This window comes from Symphalangus syndactylus, chromosome 2, assembly GCF_028878055.3.
Source record: "Symphalangus syndactylus isolate Jambi chromosome 2, NHGRI_mSymSyn1-v2.1_pri, whole genome shotgun sequence".
Classification (NCBI taxonomy): Eukaryota; Metazoa; Chordata; class Mammalia; order Primates; family Hylobatidae; genus Symphalangus; species Symphalangus syndactylus.
The window spans coordinates 59,058,142-59,076,754 of record NC_072424.2 but is presented as its reverse complement, the minus strand read 5'-3'; the positions used below and the strand labels follow the sequence as shown (position 1 = coordinate 59,076,754).

General features: G+C 37.4%; 1 protein-coding gene across 1 annotated transcript in view; it reads right to left on the bottom strand.

Moving 5' to 3' along the window:
- The window catches only part of EYS (eyes shut homolog), a 2,088,383-nt gene that overhangs the window by 23,522 nt on the left and 2,046,248 nt on the right, over positions 1–18,613 (bottom strand). The window contains exon 42 of the mRNA XM_063618766.1: positions 15,903–16,075. Coding sequence (XP_063474836.1) covers positions 15,903–16,075 — 173 coding nt within the window. The remainder of the gene's footprint in view (positions 1–15,902; positions 16,076–18,613) is intronic.

Here is an 18,613-nt window from a genome sequence, read left to right as displayed (position 1 = left end):
TCAAAGGCCTTTTCCGCATCTATTGAGATAATCATGTGGTTTCTGTTATTGGTTCTGTTTATGTGATGGATTATGTTTATTGATTTGCATATGTTGAACCAACCTTGCATCCCAGGGATGAAGCCGACTTGATCATGGTGGATAAGTTTTTGATGTGCTGCTGGATTTAGTTTGCCAGTATTTTATTGAGGATTTTTGCGTCAATGTTCACCAGGGATATTGGTCTAAAATTCTCTTTTTTTTGTTGTGTCTCTGCCAGGCTTTGGTATCAGGATGATACTGGCCTCATAAAATGAGTTATGAAGGAGGCCCTCTTTTTCTATTGATTGGAATAGTTTCAGAAGGAACAGTACCAGCTCCTCTTTGTACCTCTGGTAGAATTTGGCTGTGAATTCATCTGGTCCCGGGCTGTTTTTGGTTGGTAGTCTATTAATTGCTGCCTCAATTTTAGAACTTGTTATTGGTCTAAACTTGTTATTGGTCAACCTCTTCCTGGTTTAGTCTTGGGAGGGTGTATGTGTCCAGGAATTCATCCATTTCTTCTAGATTTTCCAGTTTATTTGCATAGAGGTGCTTATAGTATTCTCTGATGGTAGTTTGTATTTCTGTGGGATCAGTGGCGATATCCCCTTTATCATTTTTTACTGTGTCTATTTGATTTTTCTCTTTTTTTTTTTCTTAGTCTGGCTAGCAATCTATCTATTTTATCAATCTTTTCAAAAAGCCAGCTCCTGGACCCATTGATTTGTTGAAGGGTTTTTTGTGTCTCTATCTCCTTCAGTTCTGCTCTGATCTTAGTTATTTCTTGTCTTCTGCTAGCTTTTGAATTTTGTTTTCTCTTGCTTCTCCTGTTCTTTTAATTGTGATGTTCAGGTGATGATTTTACATCTTTTCCACTTTCTCCTGTGGGCATTTAGTGCTATAAATTTCCCTCTAAACACGGCTTTAGCTGTGTCCTAAAGATTCTGGTACACAAAGACAAAAAGATTGTGTCTTTATTCTCACTGGTTTCAAAGAACTTATTTATTTCTGCCTTAATTTCATTATTTACCCAGTAGTCAATTGGGAGCAGGTTGTTAAGTTTCCATGTAGTTGTGTGGTTTTGAGTGAGTTTCTTAACACTGAGTTATAATTTGATTGCACTGTGGTCTGAGAGACTGCTTGTTATGATTTCTGTTCTTTTGCATTTGTTGAGGAGTGTTTTACTTCCAATTATGTGGTCAATTTTAGAATAAATGCGATGTGGTGCTGAGAAGAATGTATATTCTGTTGATTTGGGGTGAAGAGTTCTGTAGATGTCTAATCGGTCCACTTGCTCCAGAGCTAAGTTCAAGTCCTCAATATCCTTGTTTATTTTCTGTCTTGATCTGTCTAATATTGACAGTGTGGTGTTAAAGTCTGCCATTATTATTCTGTGGGAGTCTGAGTCTCTTTGTAGGGCTCTAAGAACTTGCTTTATGAGTCTGAGTGGTCCTGTATTGGGTGCATAAATACATAGGATAGTTAGCTCTTCATGTTGGATTGATCCCTTTACCATTATGTAATGTCCTTTTTTTGTGTGTTTTTTGATCTTTGTTGGTTTCAAGTCTGTTTTATCAGAGACCAGGATTGCAACCTCTGCTTATTTTTGCTTTCCATTTGCTTGGTAAATGTTCCTTCATCCCTTTATTTTGAGCCTATGTGTGTCTTTGCACATGAGATGTGTCTCCTGAATACAGCACACCGAGGGTTCTTGACTCTTTATCCAATTTGCTAGTCTGTGTCTTTTAATTGGGGCATTTAGCCCATTTACATTTAAGGTTAATATTGTTATTTGTGAATTTGACCCTGTCATTATGATGCTAGCTGGTTATTTTGCCCATTAGTTGATGCACTTTCTTCATAGTGTCATTGATCTTAATAATTTGGTATGTTTTTGCAGTTGGTGGTACCTGTTTTTCTTTTCCACATTTAGTGCTTCCTTCAGGAGCTTTGGTAAGGCAGGCCTGGTGGTGACAAAATCTTTCAGCATGATACTGGACAAAAGTCATCTGTGGATGGACACTTAGGTTGATTATACTACAAGACTACAGTAACTGAAACAGCATGGTACTGGTACAAAAGTCATCTGTTGATGGACACTTAGGTTGGTTCAATATCTTTGCTATTGTTGAACCAACTTTGCATCCTGGGGATAAAGCCTACTTGATCTTGGTGGACAAGCTTTTTGATGTGCTGCTGGACTTGGTTTGCCAGTGCTTTGTTGAGGATTTTTGCATCAATGTTTATCAAGGATATTGGCCTAAAGTTTTCTTTTTTGTTGTGTCTCTGCCAGATTTTGGTATCAAGATAATGCTGGTCTCATAGAATGAGTTAAGGAGGAGTCCATCCTCATCAATTTTTGGGAATAGTTTTAGCAGGAATGGTACCAGCTCTTCTTTGTACATCTGGTAGAATTTGCTGTGAATCTGTCTGGTCCTGGGCTTTTTTTGGTTGGTAGGCTAGTTATTATTGATTTAATTTTAGAGCTCATTATTGGTCTTTTCAGGGATTCAGGTTCTTTCTGGCTCAGTCTTGGGTGGGTGTATGTATCCAGGAATTTATCTATTTTTCCTAGATTTTCAAATTTGTGTGCATAGAAGTGTTTATAATATTCTCTGATGATTATTTGTGTTTCTGTGGAGTCAGTGGTAATATCCCCTGTTATTTCTAATTGTGTTTATTTGGATCTTCTCTCTTTTCTTCTTTATTGGTCTAGCTAGTGGTCTCTCTATTTCATTTTATTTTTTCAAAAACACAACTCCTGGATTTGTTGATCTTTTGAATGATTTTTTGTGTCTCAATCTCCTTCAGTTCAGCTCTGATTTTGGTTATTTCTTCTGCTAGCGTTGAGCTTGCTCTTGGTTCTCTAGTTCTTTTAGTTTTAGTTGTGATGTTAGGTTGTTTTTTTTCTTTTCTTTTTTTTTTTTTTTTGAGACGGAGTCTCGCTCTGTCACCCAGGCTGGAGTGCAGTGGCGTGATCTCGGCTCACTGCAAGCTCCGCCTCCCGGGTTCATGCCATTCTCCTGCCTCAGCCTCTCCGAGTAGCTGGGACTACAGGCGCCCGCCACCACGCCCGGCTAATTTTTTGTATTTTTAGTAGAGACGGGGTTTCACCGTGGTCTCGATCTCCTGACCTCGTGATCCGCCCACCTCGGCCTCCCAAAGTGCTGGGATTACAAGCATGAGCCACCGCGCCCAGCCTGATGTTAGGTTGTTAAATTGCTATCTTGTAACTTTTTGATATGGGTGTTCAGTGCTGTAAATTATCCTCTTGACACTGTCTTAGCTGTGTCCCAGAGATCCTGGTGTGTTGTATCTTTGCTCTCATTAGTTTCAAAGAACTTCTTGATTTCTATGTTAATTTCATTGTTTACCCCAGAGTCATTCAGGAACAGGATATTCAATTTCCATGTAATTGTATGATTTTGAGCTATTTCCTTAGTCTTGATTTCTAACTTTATTGCACTGTGATCTGACAGAGTGGTTGTTATGATTTCCGTTCTTTTGCATTTGCTGAGGAGTATTTTATGTCTGATTATGTGGTCAATTTTAGAGTGTGTGCCATGTGACAATGAGAAGTATGTATATTTTGTTGTTTTTAGGTGGAGAGTTCTGTAGATGCCTGTCACGTACATTTGATCCAGTACTGAGTTTAGGTCCTGAATATCTTTGTTAATCTTCTGCCTTGATGATCTGTCTACAGATGCTCCCATTCCAAACCCTCTGGGCTCTGTATCGGCTGGTATCCTTCCCCATCGCTTCTCCAAGCAGGTTTCCCTGCCAAGTCAAGTGTCTGTGGTGGTCGAGGGGTCTCCTGCTGCCATGATTCCAGAGGCCTGTGGTGAGAGTGGGTTGTTCCTTGCCAGTTCAACTCACCCATTCCCCCAGAGTCACTGGGGGTCAGGAACAAGTACTGGTGCATAGTAGCCCCCTCCAGGGATCCCAACATCCCCCCTCTTCAGCCCGGCTTCTGTGTCTTCCCTCAGTCTGCTCTCAGTGCTTTCCCTCTGAAGATCTGCTAGGACTGTGTGCCACTTGTCCTAGTCCCTTGGTGGCAGCTGTCCCACCTGGCTGTGTCTGGTTGGCCATCTTGCCCAAATCTCTCAATAATTTTAAATGACCTGGTTTCAAGTTTGCCAGTTCCTTCTCCTGTCAGATCAAGTCTGCTGTTAAATCCCTATAATGAATTGTTCAGTTCAGTTTTTGTATTTTTCTGCTATAGAGTTTCTGTTTTTTTATATAGTTTATTTATCTTTGTTGACAATCTTATTTTGTTCATGCATAATTTTCCTGATTTCTTTAGTTGCCTATGTTATCTTTTTAACATATTGAGATCCTTATGACAGTTATTTAAAATCCTTGTTAAGCAGCTCATATATCTGCATTCATTAGGGTTGGTTTCTGGAGTTTTATTTGTCCCTTTGATTTAGTCATGTTCCCCTGTTTCTTTGTATGCCTTGTAATTTTTTGCTGGGGTTTTGGCATTTGAAAAATACCCTCTATCCCAGTTTTTATATTCTGACTTTGTACAGGAGAAGACCTTCTTTAATCAGCCCAGCTGGAAGACCTCTCAAACCCTTCTAATCTCTTACTCTCCTTGGAATCTGCCTGCTGAACTGCATTTCTAACATTCTACTCACCTTTGTTTCCAGTGGCTTCTGAATTCTGGTGTCAATACTGTCAGCACTCTGAGTCAGGTGGTACAGAAATGAGTCCTTTGGGCAGCCCTCAGACAAGCCAGAACATTGGACCCATGGTCTACTGTTTATTTTCTGTCCCAAGGGAGGAGAACTCATATAGAGGATTCCTTCCAGTTGCTCTGTGTTATGCTGCATAGAGGAAGGGGAACGAATGTGTGTGACAAATTCCGCAGATTTTCCTACACTTTTCACTGGAATTCTGTCTTTGTCTTACAATAGCCTTAGTGCTATAAATTCTCAATTGGTCTCCAGCATTATCACAGAGGTATTGTGGTCCACGTATTATTGTTAATTTGGTGTCTTTGTTGGGGAAGGAGATCCTGTGGCTTCCTAGTCCATCGTTTGCTGACCTGCACTTCTGCTTTTAAAGTGTAACTTTTTCCTCCAAATCTAAAGCTCTGCAAGTTTCCTCTATGCTTTGTGAATTTCACCACTCTTACCTTGGATGCACTTATTTTGATTATTTCAGCACATCTATTTAATCACTTTAAGTTGAACAATTCCTACTGATGGTTATTTGCTACCAAATCATCCTGTTCTTGGTGGTGGACCTCAAGATTTCTAAAATAGATTACTTTAATTCCCAGAGCATTATTCTTTAAGATTGACTCAAAGCTTAGTCTATGTCATAAACAGATAGGTCTTTATCTCTACAAACTATAAGCCTATGAGTTTAAGTGGATAATCTTTGCAGATAAAATTAACTTTGTTCTTACCAAATTGCAGGATTCTTAATTAAAATACTTTAATTTCATTTTGTTTAATAAACAAATTGTGACTTTAGCCACAGCTCTTCTACTGTACTATAGGCATTTTCTGTTCAGTTAGTAGAGAAAAAGAGGTAAGAATAATTTAAGACTTTTTGTAGCATGTATTAATCTATTATTTGCCTTTTGGTCTATGGATAAGTGCATATGATTTTATGTTGGCTTGTAAGTTCTTCTTTAAAGCTTTATCACAATAAGAATCTAATAGATTAAAAAGAACTTTTCTTCCATCCTTAACTATTTGAAGTGTTACGATTTACCTCGCCATTTCAATTTAAGCAGTCTGACAAATTTTAAATTAACTAGGTACACACCTAGTTACTGTAGCAAAAATGAAAGCTGAGCATCTTTCTTTGCTGAAGGAATGGATTATTGTCAAAGTCCACTGGGAGTTATGTGAATGAGCAATTAAACCTGTTGTTTAATTGCTAACAGAAGGAATGGTTAAGTATCAATTATAGAAAAAATAAAATCCTCCCTTTAGGCACACTTTCTTCAGGACTCAGATGGTTAATGCTGAACAACTCTACTTAACCGTTTAAGTCATTTAGTTATTTAGGTCGCTATTTTGTTCTGAATGATCTTTGAAAACCCATCAGGATGATGTGTTGCTTAAAAATTAAGCATTTTACGAAATCACATGATTGTTTTATGATAGGCAAAGACATCTGGTGATTCCTGCTACCAAAATCTTCTAGGATGAGGTATTCTATTCCATGTTTTGTGAAGCACAATTTGGGGGTTGAACAGATGCCAAGGTAAACTTTAAAATTTTCGTAATAAAACATCAAGTTTGTCAACTATAAATCTGGAAAATAAAGCATATAGTGATCCTTTCAATCAATAACTAGGATACCTGGACTTCTACAGGGACTTTAAGTTTTAATTTTTTGACTATTTTCTGGCTAACACAATTGATATCCAAGAGTAACCATCAAATGAGTATTAAATAATTGCTCCCTTAGATAATTCACTATCATTCTAGTAACATGCCAGATCATTAGCAAGCTACTATATTAACTTAGCTTATGACAATATGTTTACAGTACTATGACAATATTATTATGCCTATAATATTATTATAGCCTTTATTGTGTGTCAATATAAGAAATGGCCATCTATATAGAGTCTCCTCATTTTCTAGAAAATTGTCCTCCAAGATAACATATACTGTTTAATTTCTTTTTTTTTTGTTGAGACGGAGTCTCACTCTGTCACCCAGGCTGGAGTGCACTGGCGCGATCTAGGCTCACTGCAAGCTCCGCCTCCCGGGTTCACGCCATTCTTCTGCCTCAGCCTCCCCAGCAGCTGGGACTACAGGCACCCACCACCACGCCTGGCTAATTTTTTTTGTATTTTTAATAGAGACGGGGTTTCACCGTGTTACCCAGGATGGTCTCGATCTCCTGACCTCGTGATCTGCCCACCTCAGCCTCCCAAAGTGCTGGAATTACAGGTGTGAGCCACCATGCCTGGCCTTAATTTCTTTTTTTAAAATTGAAGTTTGCTCAATACATTTTTATTACAGTTTAGTACCAGGACGTAGTGCTCTGTTTTTGGTGTAATGACTGGAATGTTTTCTTTTATTGAGTAGCTACTTGTTGTATGTTATATTTTGCTTAGACTTCCCAGAAACCCAAAGCTAGTTTTATGTGCAGTCGTTTGTCATGTTTTAGACTAGCCTTGTTTGGTGTTTTTTGATTTTTTCTTCCTGTCCCTTCTTAATTTTTCCATTTTCTTTTCTCTTTTTTCTTTTCTTTTCTTGGTAAGAGGGCATATTTTCTTTTTCTGTCAGTATCTTGGCTACTAAAAAATATGTGTGTGTGTGTGTGTGTGTGTGTATACGTATATATATTTTTTACAGTGAGCTCTCTTTTATGCTATTCTTATGCTATTTGGAAGTGTCATAATAATATTAAGCTGGGTAAATTGTATAGGAAGATTTATGGATGTTTTAGGAGTCTCAAAGGCTTATTTACAGAAGGTTTTGGCAGATACCATTGATTATGTGTGTGTGTCATCTAGGTTTTTAAATTTTGAATAATCATCATCCAATTCAGAAATGTTGAGACCCATCTATTTGGAAGGCATACCTTTTAGCTCAGTAAGCAAGTCCTGGAGATTTTTAAATCTAGAGTTTTAAAAAAATCTTCTGTATTAGTCTGTTTTCACACTGCCATATGGAAAGCAAGGACCTTCTTCACGTAGTGGCAGGAGAGAGAAGCACAGAGGAGGAACTTCCAAACACTTACATTAATAAAGCCATCAGATCTCATGAGAACTCACTCATTATTATGAGAATAGCATGGGGAAAACTGCCCCCCATGATCCAATCCCCTCCCTCCCTCCCTCTACATGTTGGGATTACAATCCCTCCCTTGATACATGGGAGTTACAATTTGAGATGAGATTTGAGTGGAGACAGAGAGCTAAACCATATCATCTTTTCTTCTGTTCTCATTGGTATTTTAATAATTCAGACCTTACCTGCTAGAAATGTTTTTTTCAGATGAAGGGGTTTACTTATATATGCAAGTCTACCCTTCCATTCCTCCTCATGCTTTTCTGAAGTGGTTCTCACCTTAGGAAAGCTATCTCCCTCTCTCATGAGTCTACTGAAGTCTTACCCATCCTTTGAAACCTAATTCAATTCTGTCACTTTCTAATGCCTATTTAGGTCCAACTAGCAAGAAATAATGCATTTATCATGTCATTAATCTGGCAATTAAAGCATTCAATATCTTAGGATATTTCTTACTCTTTTTCCCTGAACTTTATATACTCATATTTAATTTTTACAAACTTTTGCCTGGTCTTAACCTAAATTGTTAGCTCTTTGAATGGAGGGACACTATTTTATTTATTTATTTATTTATTTATTTTTATTATTATACTTTAAGTTCTAGGGTACATGTGCACAACATGCAGGTTTGTTACATAAGTATACATGTGCGATGTTGGTTTGCTGCACCCATCTACTTGTCATTTACATTAGGTATTTCTCCTAACACTATCCCTCTCCCAGCCCTCCACCCCACGACAGGCCCCAGTGTGTGATGTTCTCCACCCTGTGTCCATGTGTTCTCATTGTTCAGCTCCCACTTATGACTGAGAACATGCGGTGTTTGGTTTTCTGTCCTTGTGATATTTTCCTGAGAATGATGGTTTCCAGCTTCATCCATGTCCCTGCAAAGGACATGAACTCATCCTTTTTATGGCTGCATAGTATTCCATGGTGTATATGTGCCACATTTTCTTTATCCAGTCTGTCATTGATGGGCATTTGGGTTTGTTCCAAGTCTTGTCTGTTGTGAATAGTGTCACAATAAACATACGTGTGCATGTGTCTTTATAGTAGCATGATTTATAATCCTTTGGGTATATACCCAGAAATGGGATTGCTGGGTCAAATGGTATTTCTAGTTCTAGATCCTTGAGGAATGGCCACACTGTCTTCTACAATGGTTGAACTAATTTACACTCCCACCAACAGTGTAAAGGCATTCCTATTTCTCCATCTTCTCCAGCATCTGTTGTTTCCTGACTTTTTAATTATCACCATTCTAACTGGTGTGAGATGGTATCTCATTGTGATTTTGATTTGCATTTCTCTGATGATCAGTGATGATGAGCCTGTTTTTATATGTCTGTTGGCTGCATAAATGTCTTCTTTTATGAAGTCTGTTCATTTCCTTTGCCCACTTTTTGATGGGGTTGTTTGGTTTTTTCTTGTAAATTTGTTTAAGTTTTTTGTAGATTCTGGATATTAGCCCTTTTTCAGATGGATAGATTGCAAAAATTTTCTCCCATTCTGTAGGTTGCCTGTTCACTCTGATGGTAGTTTCTTTTGCTGTGCAGAAGCTCTTTAGTTTAATTAGATCCCATTTGTGAATTTTGGCTTTTGTTGCCATTGCTTTTGTTGTCTTAGTCATGAAGAGTTTGCCCATGCCTATATCCTATTTAATCCATCTTGAAATAATTTTTGTATAGGTCTAAGGAAGGGATCCAGTTTCAGCTTTCTACATATGGCTAGCCAGTTTTCCCAGCACCATTTATTAAATAGGGAATCCTTTCCCCATTCCTTGTTTTTGTCAGGTTTGTCAAAGATCAGATGGCTGTAGATGTGTGGTGTTATTTCTGAGGCCTCTGTTCTGTTCCATTGGTCTAAATCTCTGTTTTGGTACCAGTACCATGCTGTTTTGGTTACTGTAGCCTTGTAGTCTACTTTGAAGTCAGGTAGTGTGATGCCTCCAGCTTTGTTCTTTCTGCTTAGGATTGTCTTGGCTATACCCATATGAAATTTAAAGTAGGTTTTTCAAATTCTGTGAATAAAGTCTTTGGTAGCTTCATGGGGATAGCATTGAGTCTATAAATTACCTTGGGCAGTATGGCCATTTTCACAATAATGATTCTTCCTATCCATGAGCATGGAATGTTCTTCCATTTGTTTGTGTGTCGTCTCTTATTTCCTTGAGCAGTGGTTTGTAGTTCTCCTTGAAGAGGTCCTTCACATCCCTTGTAAATTGTATTCCTAGGTATTTTATTCTCTTTGCAGGAATTGTGAATGGGAGTTCACTCATGATTTGGCTGTTTGTCTATTATTGATGTATAGGAATGCTTGTGATTTTTGCACATTGATTTTGTATCCTGAGACTTTGCTTAAGTTGCTTATCAACTGAAGGAGATTTGGGGCTGAGACAATGGGGTTTTCTAAATATATAATCATGTCATCTGCAAACAGAGACAGTTTGACTTCCTCTTTTCCTAATTGAATACCTTTATTTCTTTCTCTTGCCTGATTGCCCTGGCCAGAACTTCCAATATTATTTTAATAGGAGTGATGAGAGAGGGCATCCTTGTCTTGTGCCAGATTTCAAAGGGAATGCTTCCAGTTTTTGCCCATTCAGTATGATATTGTCTGTGGGTTTGTCATAAATAGCTCTTATTATTTTGAGATATGTTCCATCAATACCTAGTTTATTAAGAGTTTTTAGCATGAAAGACTGTTGAATTTTGTCAAAGGCCTTTTCTGCATCTTTTGAGATATTCATGTGGTTTTGGTCGTTGGTTCTGTTTATGTGATGGATTACATTTATTGATTTGCATATGTGCAAGTAGGGAAGATATTGCTGAATTCTTTTCCTAGCAAGGAATATTTATAATTAAGACCCTGGGAAAGGCACACATTCCTGGGGGGTGGTCTATAAATGGCAGCTCTGGGAGTGTCTTTGTTATGCGGTTGACATAAGGACTGAAAGATGCCCTGGTTTCCTGCAGTACCCTCAGGCTTATTAGGGTGGGGAAGAAACCCCACCCTGGTAAATTTGAGGTCAGACCGGTTCTCTGCTCTCAAACCCTGTTTTCTGTTGTTTAAGATGTTTATCAGGACAGTACTTGCACAGCTGAACATAGACCCTTATCAGGAGTTTTTGACTTTGCCCTTTGCCTTGTGATCTTGCTTTGCCCTTTGCCTTGTGATCTTTATTGGCATCAGAAGCATGTGATCTTTGTGACCTACTGCCTGTTCGTACACCCCCTCCCCTTTTGAAATCCTTAATAAAAACTTGCTGGTTTTGCGGCTCAGGTGGTCATCACACACCTGCCGATATGTGATGTCACCCCCAGTGGCCCAGCTGTAAAATTCCTCTCTTTGTACTCTTTCTCTTTATTTCTCAGACCAGCTGACACTTAGGGAAAATAGAAAGAACCTATGTTGAAATATTGGGGGCGGGTTCCCCCGATAAGGGAGGATTCCAGAAGGACACTATTTTATACTGCTTTGGATCTCTTCATATTGCCTGAGTGGGTTCTCCACAAATATTATTTAAAATTTAACAATTTGCTATTACTCTATTGAGAATGAGTTTCTTTGTTTGTTTGTTTTCTATTTAGATACAGGGTTTCATTCTGTCATCCAAGTTGGAGTGCAGTGGCATGATCACAGCTCACTGTGACCCAAGCAATCCTCCTGCTTCAGCCTCCTGAATAGCTAGGACTACAGGCATGCACGACCACACCTGGCTAATTATTCTATTTTTTTTTTGTAGAGATGAGGGTTTTGCTATGTTGCCCAGGCTGGTCTAGAACTCCTAGTCTCAAGCAGTCCACCTGCCTTGGCCTCCCAAAGTGCTAGGATTACAGGCATGAGCTACTGCACCTGGCTGAGTATTGTTGTTGTTGTTTTAAACATTTTATTTGGTCATTTTGGAAACTTAATGTCTACTACATTTATCATTATAGTTTGAAAATCTTTACATCTTTTATATAGAAAACATTATCTTTTTAAAATAGGAGGTTTAAAATATTTCAACTTAAGAATATATTAAAACTAACCCATATTATTAAAATGAAAATGATAAAAAATCTATGTGAACATGGCCTGCATTTTACTCAAGTGTAATCTAACACTTTTTTTCTTTCTCTGTAGGAGGCGACTAATACTAATGGAGTTCTAGTTATATGCTAGGCACTGTGGAGGCCTCTTTATTTTATTGATTCCTTATCATACTCTTTTTGGAGGTATGCTAGAAGAGTCTTTGACAATTCTACCTCTCAGACTATAGGGCTTTCTTTACCATTTGCCTTGTGATATTCCTTAGCTGCTATAGGAACATGGCACTAGAAGGCTCGCTTTTCTATTTTTCTTAATGTAAACTTTACAGATTTTATCAAGTGGAGGAAATGAAATAATGAGCTATTTTCTGATCTTTGTATCTTCCACTATGGTCATGATAATTTCGACTTGCTTGTCACCAGTAATATTTTGATTAAAAACTAAGGGAGGCTTCCTCTTATTGCCCCAAATTAGAAAGTAAAGTTTGTGGCTGGATCTCATCATTGTCAATCATCTCAGTTTAAAAGACGGCAGGCAGACCTGCCTGAGGGGAAGTAGCAACCTAGTCTTATTTGTAGAAATTGTTTGTAAACAAACACTATTTTTGTCTTCCTTCCTAGAATTGGGGGCAGGGTATTTATGACTCAGTATATAAAACATTTTGAGGGAGGAAACTTCAGCCATCGGGAACTAAAAATTCAATGTATGTATTTTTTGTGCTTATTAATGCTATCTTGAACGGAAATGAAAAGAGAACTTTATTGAAAAAATAACCTCATAGATATGTCTCCTAAAGTTTTTAACTTTTCACTCACTGCTTTGTAAAAACTAATAATAATTTAGGGCTTGACAAAAGTAGAATGAAATCTCCCCAGACTTTAGCCAAAATTTCCCCACGAACAGAGATTCTTAAATATCTCCTTTTCACATATGAGAAACCTGATGTTCCGGAGAGTTAAGTTACTTGGCCAGTGTCTAAGGTTAGAAATGGAAGTTGTGTCTGTTTCTTTCTACTAAGGCTTAGCTGCCACATCTATTCATTTAAATGCTCAAAAAGCTTGATGTTCATATAAACTTCAGAATTATTATATATACTTCACTTTCTCTCTGAGTTTCACTTATAATTTAGCAGGCTGTATTGAAGAGCATAGAAGACTAAACAAGTGGAATGTGTGTTCCTAGGAATCATAGCTAGTGCCTACTTATCTTTTACTTTTTATGACTGTTATAAGTTCATAGAGGTAGAGAATCTAATACACATGTAACTACACCTCTATTAATTATCACAATGGGATTGAAAGTAGTGAAATAAAGACTAAAGCTTATTTTTTTCCTATGAAGAAAGCATGTGCATTGCTTGCTGTGTTCCACATGGCCAAATACACCTGAAAAACGAGTATTTGAAAACAGGAAAACACAGTAATAATTCCTGAAACTGCCATCTACTGTGTGTTGGACCAATTTCTCTATTATTAGGAAAACCAAGGACTTGGCTGGAAACCATCCCATGTGTTGGAAGGGCTTGAAGAATTGAACATCTCCATTAGCAAGAATCAGTTTCAATGGAAATCAGGGACTGGTTGGACCATAAAGAGTTGTTGGCATGAGAAAAATGTTTAAGTAGTTTGAACATTTGCCTGTTTCATGCAAAATGCCCGCGTGTGTGGGTTTCTTTATCTTATGGAATGAGAAATAAATGAAAAAAAATTATACTATGAATGGAAAAAATGTGAAAACAAAAAAGGAAACATTTTCAATATTTGCTAGGTTGAAAGTCAAAAACTCACACATTATGGAATCTAACTTGCTATATGTCATTGATGCACAATAGCTAGAATTTAGTAGTATTAAAACTAGTCCATGAAAAAAGCAATTTATCAATAATATGAGGAAAAAGTAAACTGAGAGGAGATTTTATGATTTAGTAGAGGTTATATGTATAGTTGTAAATCATAAGTTGTAACAGGAAAGATAGCTATAACATAAAAGAGCAAATAAGCAAGACTTGAGTATATGAGAAAAGTAACTGGACATATTATCTATCTTGCAAAATGTGTGAACCAGAATTCTTGGTATAATATTTTAATGAGTACTCTGGATTCTAAAGTATTCTAACCAAATTGTTATTTTATAGAATATCAAGATATATCTTGGTTAACTTTGTGTTAGAATTCTATGTGGATGTCACCCATTTTCTGGCACCTTTAATCAACTCTTCTAGACTTTCTTTCTGTAAAATCTCATTACTCTGACTATTCCAATATCTATGTACGTATGTATGTATGTATGTATGTATCTCTATCTATCTATCTATCTATTTATCTATCTATCTATCTATCTATCTATCATCTATCTATCTATCTATCCATTCATCTATCTTCAACTGCCCTCTGTCTATATAATCTATTTATATATATCCACACACCCACACAAATTTTGGGTTAATCTATCTTTCAAACTTTCACTGTCTGAGCCTTTAAGCATCAAAACTGTGGCTTGCCCTATTGTTAAATTCAGTAGCCCTTCTGTTACTTGTCATATTATTTATTTCCATTTCTAAAAGCTATTCCTTTGGGAGTTATAAAGGTACTCATCTTGGTTAACTTTTGAGTACTTTGCCTTTCACTAAGGAACTATTCTATGAAAACCATCACAATCAGTTTTTATTATTGCTGTTAAGTTTAAATATTTAACCGATTTTTTTTTGCTCTGCACTGTATGATGGATGCTAGATACTCAACAGCCATGGTCACTGCCCTCAGTTCTATGAAAGACAATCAGGAAAGGCTTCCCTAAATTAGCAAGGCGAAGTGTTAGCACCTGGTAGGGAGGGGAAGATGAAAGCATTCTAGGCAGAGGGAAGCAATACAAAATCTCTACTCCAGGAAAGAGTGTGGCACATTCTAGGAATTAAGAAACACAACTTCTTAAAGATCAAGATTGATCCCTAATGTCATTATGAGAGACTGATTTATGTATGCCAGATACAAAACTTCATCTCATTATTTCATAATCACACTCTTAAGACATGATTAAACATTTTTTCCCATAAACTATTATTCTAACCCTCAAATGTCTTCCATTTATTAACAATTTTGACTTTTGGAGAGTTAAGCACAAGTAGAATATCAAGGAATATAGGAATAAAATATTTGCATTAATATATTTGATAAAGAATTTTTTCTTACACATATGAATATGATATTACAATAAAACATCCAAATCATGCAAAGGTGGATATAGCACAATTGGTGATTGACTCCTGTACTCTTTATCCCAGCCTCTGCTTCTAAAATAGGGAAGAGAGAGCTAAAGCTTCATCTTCTGGGTGGTGGGTGAGGCAGGATAGAGAAATAGTAGATAGTCCAGTCTCAGGAAGCTAGGATATGGCAGGTAGGTCCTTATGTCCCTTTATTTTCCTGGCTTAATCTCTCCAACTTCCTTAACTGGGAGTTTCCTGGATTCCCTAATGCTGTTCTGGAAGTCCCAGCCCGGGATTAAAGAGAAGATAGCTCAGATCTAGAAATACCGTTATGCCTTAGCCACAGCCCAGCTTGGGAGCACTCAGAGATTGCTGAGCTCTTTTAGAGGCACTACCATAAGTTGCCCCAGTAGTTAGGACACTGTTGCTTCTTACTGTTACTACTGGACTTGGGGCCATTTCTCCTCTCTAATTTCCCTCTGAAGCTGATGGCCTTGTGATAGTTCTGAGAGTTTTGAGTGAGATGGAAAATACAGATAGGAGAGGCTCACAGAGATGAAGTCTTGATCTGGAACTGAGTTATGAACTTAAGTTCACTTCACTTAACTGCATTCAGCACAAAACATCTAGAACATCTACACAAAATAGAGAGTTTAGAGTTAATAAGTTAAAGCAATACTAAAAGCCATATTTTTTGTACTACTGAATTTTAAGTACTAGTCTATCTGTGAAGTATGTCAAATATACTAGAAAAAGAGGAGAGTGGATTCGAATTTTATTATATGTACCTTTTTACTTCTCAAAAAGAAAACTGACTTTGAAGTTCCTAATTTTAGTTATATTTGTGGACAGCAAAATGATTTGAAATTCTGCCTCACCTTGTTCACAGTAGATTCCAGTGGTTCCTAGAGGACAGAAACAGGTGTATCCATGAGGTAATGAAATGCAGGTTGCTCCTCTGCTACAGTGGTGTGGAGGGTCGTGTTCAGGATCACAGGTGGAAACTGTCTCTGTGCAGAATGCTCCTTTCCACCCAGTGGTACAGTTGCAGCTGTGAGTTGAGAGAAAGCCGCATGGTTTGAGCACTTGTGTAGAAATGGATACATACTATGTATTGCCCTGATGCTAACTTGTCAATTTTAACTGAAGTTCCAAGAGATCAAAATGAATTGTGATTCAAACTCTAAGATCTAAATTGTCAAAGGAAAGAGTTAATAACTGGTTATAGGATTACTGGACTCCACATCAAAGACTTTAAACGATTCAGAGTGTAAAAATTGAAAGAGAATTTTTTGAGAATTGTTTCTTTGGACAAAATTGCATTGTAAGTCTCTCTCCCAACTCCCACACCACCACCAAAAGAAAAAGCTGTGCATGGTGTTGCTGTCTCCTAACTTCAGGCCTAGTGAAAAGAGATTCAGCAGGACCACTTGGAGAGCTTGGTATGTTTTCCCTGGCATTGGCAAACTCACAGGCTCAGCTCCTGGGGTTGCCGAAAGAGCTGTAAACATGCTGGAGACAAGTCAAATGTGAGTGAATCCCAGGAAAGGGATGTTCATGGTCAGGAACAACAGCTTGAGGACATATAAAAATGAATCTTGACCAAGAGGTGTCCTTCTGGCTAAAGATACCGTGGCAGTAAGTGGTTTCTGGCTAGAGCAGAAGCTGAGGGGTAATGGGGAATACTCAGCTGAAAGAGAGACCTTGTCTGGGTTTAGAGAGTGATATTGGGAGGAGCCCAGCAGAAAACTTTCTGATAGACTCATCAAAGGCAGAGTTGTCAGATAAAACGCAGAGCATCTAGTTAAATTTAAACGTAAGTTAAACAATAAATAACTTTTCTTAGTAAAAGTATGTCCTGACATGGTTTGGCTGTGTCCTCACCGAAATCTCGAATTGTAGTTTGCATAATCCCCATGTGTTGTGGGAGGGACCAGGTGGAGAAAATTGACTCATGGGGGAGGTTCCTCCATCCTGTTCTCATGGTAATGAGTTAGTTCTCATGAGATCTGATGGTTTTATAAGGGGCTTCCTTCTTCACTAGGCGCTCATTCTTCTCCTTCCTGCTACCATATCAGGAAGGACATGTTTGCTTCCCCTTCCACCATGATGTAAGTTTTCTGAGGCCTCCCCAGCCATGCTGAACTGTGAGTCAATTAAACCTCTTTCCTTTATAAATTACCCAGTTTCAAGTATGTCTTTATTAGCAGCCTGAGAACGGACTAATACATGTCCCATGCAATATTTGAACTTTAAATAAATAATATTTGAGATTTTAATGTTATATCTTGTTATGTTATATATATATAGTTGATAAATTGTTGTTTGTCTGAAATTCAAGTTTATCTGGGCACCGTGTGTTTATTTTGCCCCTCCCTGCCTCCCCTCCTCCCTTCCTCCCTTCCTCCCTTCCTCCCTTCCTTCCTCCCTCCCTCCCTCCCTGCCTGCCTGCCTTTCTCCCTTTCTTCCTTCCCTTTCTCTCCCCAACATTCCCCTTTCTTTCTTCTTCTGAAAACACTACACTAAAGAGTACATGAGAGAAAGGGTTAACTTAAAATTCCTGTCAGAGACAGAGAGCCATAAACCACCCTGCCAGTCTAAAAAGCACATTCTAGAATGGGTATGAGGTATAGGGATCAGAATCTGTTAAGCTGGGGGACAGCAGCGATCACACTTTCCCAGACCTTTTGTTTATGTCATAGACTTTTATATGCTTGTTACATCTAAGTTAATAGTTGTGCAAAAAAATACAAAATTGCATAGTTTGAAGATTATTTTTGAAGATCACAAAGAGTATAGAATGTATAAAGACCTCATACACGAAAAAGGAAATCAGTAACTAATTTCACAAAAGAAATAAAACCATAGTAAAAATTCTTATTAAAGAATTTTTAAACATGATGCTGTCATTACATTTTAAAGTGACGATTGCGCCATCTAGTGGTTCATTTTATATCTACTTGAAAAAAGCTTAAAATTATTCTCATTGCCTTATAGACAGAGCTCACAATGGTAAAATATTTATTTTATTTAATTCACTTACATTTTATTGTATATATTTAAGGTATATAACATGTGTTATGGGAATAAAATACTTGCTTGGATATTAAAGTAGATAAATCACATTAAGCATAATATAATATGGATGCCAAAATCTTATTTGAAAAAATAACAAATCAGAGCCTCATATAGTTTGTCTCAGAATTTTTAGGTCTGAAACAATTAGCTATATGTTTAATATATAATTAGTTATTATATAATTCTAATGAGAATGATTTTGTGCAAGGTCAGAGTTTTCTTTTTGTTTCTTGGTTTCTATAGCACCCTGTGAAATAGAGATAATAAAAAAATTTCAAGCCTTCATTAGTTATTCTCTACTTTGGGTGATATTTTTCTAACCCTTGATGTTAATTCATTAATATTTCTTCCCTTAACCACTCTGCCCTGAGGAGGAGTAGATTTTGTAGAAGTATGTGTGTGAGGTGAGGTGTCTATATAATGGATAATGTGAAAACAAAACAAAGAGAGGTAGGTATGTATTTAAAGAATATTTATTATTTTTTACAGGCTAGCTGTCTGTGCTTATCTT